Source organism: Arachis ipaensis, chromosome B02 (assembly GCF_000816755.2).
Source record: "Arachis ipaensis cultivar K30076 chromosome B02, Araip1.1, whole genome shotgun sequence".
In the NCBI taxonomy this organism is placed as follows: Eukaryota; Viridiplantae; Streptophyta; class Magnoliopsida; order Fabales; family Fabaceae; genus Arachis; species Arachis ipaensis.
In genome coordinates, this window is record NC_029786.2 from 15640634 (window position 1) to 15645307 (window position 4674).

Genomic DNA, 4674 nt, shown 5'->3' on the forward strand with positions numbered 1-4674 from the left:
TGTGGTTAAGTAATATTATTGTTCTTCTTATCCTTATGCTTACTATCATTAGAGAGTAGTAAGAGACTCTCTTTATAAACAGTGCAACTTCCATAGAAGTATATATCTTGTCTAACATGAGGACGACATGTAAAATGTTGGAGCAGCTCTTCCCTAATATTATATTTGGCAAACTTGAATGATCTAGATACCGAAATAGGATCTAGTGCGATAATGTCACTACCATTGGATAAGCATAAAGATTCAAACATTATATTTGGCAAACTTGAATGATCTAGATACCGAAATAGGATCTAGTACGATAATGTCACTACCATTGGATAAGCATAGAGGTTCAAACTGTAAACAAGGAATGACATACAAAGTCCAAGATGAGTTCACTTTGTATTCTTTCATTACCCATATGTGTGTTTTACCTTTAACATAGTCCCGAGAATACAAGGCTAGGCACCCTTCTAGTGTGACAATTGTGGCAGGATCATGCATTATGAGTTGCTCAGGCAAAGATATCTTTGAGAAACTTCTTTTCTTCAAATCAAATACAAGGATTGAGGACAACAACCAATGAATAGAGCCATTCAAGAACAACCCACGTGCTCGCCGCCACTCTATAAGACCCAATGGGTTGGGAAGTGCAGCATCAAGATTAATCCATGAATTGGTTCTCAAGGAAAAGCATTTTAAGAGTTGGCAGTTCCTATCCTTCCAAACTACAACAACTAAGTAATCTTCCCGTGAAGCATCATAACCAAATCCATAGAGACTCGCATCACGGGGAAACTTAAACTTCCTGCGCTTACTACGATGACCCATACAAGAGTAAGATATTCTTTTTTCTGAATCCGGTGAGTGGGTTCCATACTACAAAAAAACATGGCCGTCGGCTTAAGAGAACAAAGCCTCTGCAGGATCCCATCACATGAAACTCAGAATGTGGCTGCTTCTTGAAAGGAAAAGATACCTCATTTACTTGGTAATTGTCGCAATTAAATACTTCTTCTAGGTGAACAACGTAAGCTTTCGTGGAGTCTTTTCTATAGAGGCATGCATGAGTGGGTGCCAGAGAGAGGTGAAGATGCGATTCCGCAAAGTTTGGATCGGAAATGAGAGAGCTTCAAAGTTTGGAAACGCACCTCATGCGACCAAGATGTTTGGCCGGCAACCTCAGTAGAATTCTCTGAATCAGCTCCACGGGGAGAATTTCGTTGATGCTCTTCTTCTGCTTTTGCTGATTCATACTCTTCTCCATGCTTGGATTGCTCAGCTTTTCGCAATTCATATATAGCAATTCACTCAACCCCAGGACTTGAAATTGCTTTGAAAACATAAAAGTAGGGAACGGAAGGGAAGGGAAGGGTCAGTTTTGAATTGGCTATTCGAAAAAAAATGTATTTATTTCATTTTTTTAAAATTAAATAGAAAATTTATTTCATAGTTTGTGTTTCATTTATTTTTTTTGACTTAATAGTGTTGAAGACCAACAATAATTTAAAGAACATAATTTTGACGTATATAAAAATGTGCAACATATTACTGCAAGTTAAAGAACAGTGTGTTGGTACCTCATCTAATATTCTCAGTTTACAATCAAGTGAAAATAAAGGTAACATTTTTTTCACTGTAATTGACTCATATTTATCTAAATTTAATTTATATCAGTTTAATGATGAAAATTTTCTATGTATTTTGTCATCAATTATTCATAGGGAAGCAACTATCTATGTATGGTGTACAATGTGCATCGCATGAAATTGGACAGGAAAATACACCTCCTAATTATGTAAGACCTTCTACATTAGAGATCAGATCTAAATCTTTAACTCTACCAACGGATCCCCCATTGACAAGAACTCCACTGTCCGGCTTTAGGAAATATTGGGGTTGGTTTAATTTATGAAGGTAAATTATCCTATTTTTTACTATTCGGCTAAAAAATTTTAATATGGAGAAAAGAGGTGAGTTTTTGCTGGAAATGGAGTTTTTTTATGTATATACAGGTGGGCGGATGTTGCAGATACAACAGATGCAACATGCAGGTCATATGCTGACTCAGCACGCATGCTACATGGTGGACACATGGCCCAATCACCAGCAACACACACCCTGCATGCTGTCCACGTGGCGAGTATCTAGCCAACACGCACCCTGCGTGTTGGACACGTGTCAGACGTGTAAGCAACACGCATCATGCGTGTTAGACACGTGGCAAACGCTGATTAGATGGCTTTGCAACACGGAACCTGCGAGGTGAGTCCTCTGCCTATAAAAACCAAAGCTCGTTACAATTTTATTGCATTGAGAGAGAGGTGTTTTCCTCTACTGTTTGTGTGATGGAGGACAATGCAAATATAGTGGTTTACCACAACGGTGAGGTTATATGAAATACATATGAGGGCGTGAGCTTTGCTTGTGAGAGTACATTTTCATTTGTGGTTCTGTGCATCATAATGTTCACGGAACTACAGTATGGGATCTGTCAGAGCATAGAGAGTGATATTTTAAAGAGGGTGAGCAACATTCTCTACCGGAGTCCAGTTGTCAAATTTGGCGGCCTCATATAGTTTGAGGTTATGCCGATCGTTGACGAAACAAGTATTCAGCGGATGTCACATATTCACCAGCAAACTCAGGTGCAACATCCAAGGATTGAGTTGTATGTTGAGTTTGAATATATAATTGCAGATGAAGTTCAACATGACCTAGATGTGCAAGATGACAGAACTGAAGCGTACGAAGGAATGAACAATGATAGCGACGAGGAGTTTGAAGCTACGTATAAAGCCGGTGACGAGGACGAGGACGGCGATGGGGGAGGTGAGGCAGTCGCAAAAACTTTAGTGGTTTCACCCGCAATGAGTCAACCGTTGACGTTCCACCTTTTATGCGTAGCTTAGCTCTTGACGCCATGCATGCACCGGAGTTTCCCGAATATGCAAACATAGGTACGTCAGCAATGAGTAGTATGTTTCCTTAGTTTTGTTTTGACAGATCAATGAGCGACAATTTCTTCTTTTTATAGGTGTTGCTGATCCTGAGGACGGGGAGTTCAGGATCGGAATGGAATACAGTTCTAGAAAATCAGTCATTGCGACAATTCGGGGTTACACTATCTCCAGAGGAGTCGATTACGTTGTTTATGAATTCGAGCCACAGACGTTCTATGCAAAATACAAGACTTATGGAGGTGGGTGCGATTGGCTTATCCGAGCCAGTTTGATACAGAAGAAAGCTTGTTACGAGATTCGGAGATACAACGGGAGGCACACGTGTTCCATAGGAACGATTTCACAGGATCACTCCAAGTTGGACTCGGACACAAATGTTGAGGCTATGAAGCCATTGGTTGAATCCAACACATCCATAAAGGTAAAATCTAAAATTGCGAAAGTCCAAGTAAGATTCAACTACACTATTAGTTACCCAAAGGCTTGGTTGGCAAAGTGAAAGTTTTCGGTGGATGGGAAGAATCTTACAGAGCTTTGCCATTGTGGTTCTTCGCAATGGTGATGTAGTTCGGCCGGGTTGATGATGCTGAGGTATGGCCGCCAGACAAACTGCAAAATATTGCATGGGCTAAGTTAAATTATTAATACCGTACATTATTCTTATAAATTAATACTGATGCTAAACTCTTCCATGTAGTCTATGTCATGCCTAATAGACACCGCGCTCCTCAACATCCACGCCCTGGTTCGTGGATGATGACTCCACCTGCAATACACAACGTTATAACAGAGTTTAAATTATGTCTTGCCAGTAAAATATAAATAAAATATGAGTCAAACTCCAATAAATTATGTACTGTTACGGTGTTATTTGCATACAATCGATATATCAGCGGGTGCAAGCCGCTATCTTGGAATGGGCACAAAAAAGGGCATTCGCTCCCACGCCCAAACAAACAACAAATCAAGCAGGCTGTCCATCTCCTTTGCAATCGTACCGTGATGCACGACACAGTGCCCTGTAAAGATGTGCGAAAGTTGCTGACCCCTAACTGTAAGTGCCGATCTGCTCAAAATTTTGGAGCAATGGTAGGTACTTCGCGTCGGCATACGTCGTCGACTTATCCGCGAAGAGAGTAGTTCCCAGCAAACAGAAGATGTGATACCTAACGTATCACTGAATGGACTCCCAGATGTCTAGAGGCTGTATGTCTCTAATATGGCAAACCCAGGCCAGCTTTATGTAACTTTTAGATGAACTACTCACAACGGGTTCATTGCCAAAAATCGCTCTGCTCTGGTTGACTAAAAAGTCCTGATTGCTATCGGTCCAACTGGTCACAACCTCTCCATCAATCGGTGGGCTAAATATGTGTAACACGTTATTTAGTGTTACTGTAACCTCAACGGTTGACACTACCAAGGAATAAGTCTTCGGCCTCCATCTGATCTGTCCCACTCTCGAGACATAGTAGAATTACATTGTTCGTAAAACCTAATCAACCGGTGGGTGCCACATTTCTGGCGAATCAAGTTTATAGGGCAAAATATTCCTGTTAGCCTGGTACAGGACAACTGAAAACAAAAAACAAAAAATTATTACATAATATTCAAAAAAATAAAATAAAAATGAACTCCACAAAATAAAATAAAAATAAATAATGTGAAATCAAAAAATAATAAAAAATAATTATAGAAAATAAAATATAAATAATTATTAATAATTTAC

At 39.7% G+C, this 4674-nt stretch overlaps 2 protein-coding genes across 2 annotated transcripts; one reads left to right on the top strand and one right to left on the bottom strand.

Moving 5' to 3' along the window:
- Positions 244-813, bottom strand: LOC107626979 (F-box protein At4g22390-like). The gene has a single exon (XM_016329862.1). It carries the CDS (start codon positions 811-813, stop codon positions 244-246), a length of 570 nt encoding a protein of 189 aa, XP_016185348.1.
- On the top strand, positions 2395-3512 carry LOC110269180. Its single transcript, XM_021116861.1, has 3 exons — positions 2395-2942; positions 3020-3366; positions 3417-3512. Exons 1-3 carry the CDS (start codon positions 2882-2884, stop codon positions 3510-3512), a joined length of 504 nt encoding a protein of 167 aa, XP_020972520.1. The 5' UTR covers positions 2395-2881.

Coding starts and splice junctions, on each gene's coding strand:
- LOC110269180 (XM_021116861.1), top strand. CDS start 2,882: ATGCGTAGCTTAGCTCTTGACGCCATGCATGCACCGGAGTTTCCCGAA. Junction 2,943..3,019: donor TCCCGAATATGCAAACATAG/GTACGTCAGCAA, acceptor TTCTTTTTATAG/GTGTTGCTGATCCTGAGGAC. Junction 3,367..3,416: donor AATCCAACACATCCATAAAG/GTAAAATCTAAA, acceptor CTACACTATTAG/TTACCCAAAGGCTTGGTTGG.
- LOC107626979 (XM_016329862.1), bottom strand. CDS start 813: ATGGGTCATCGTAGTAAGCGCAGGAAGTTTAAGTTTCCCCGTGATGCG.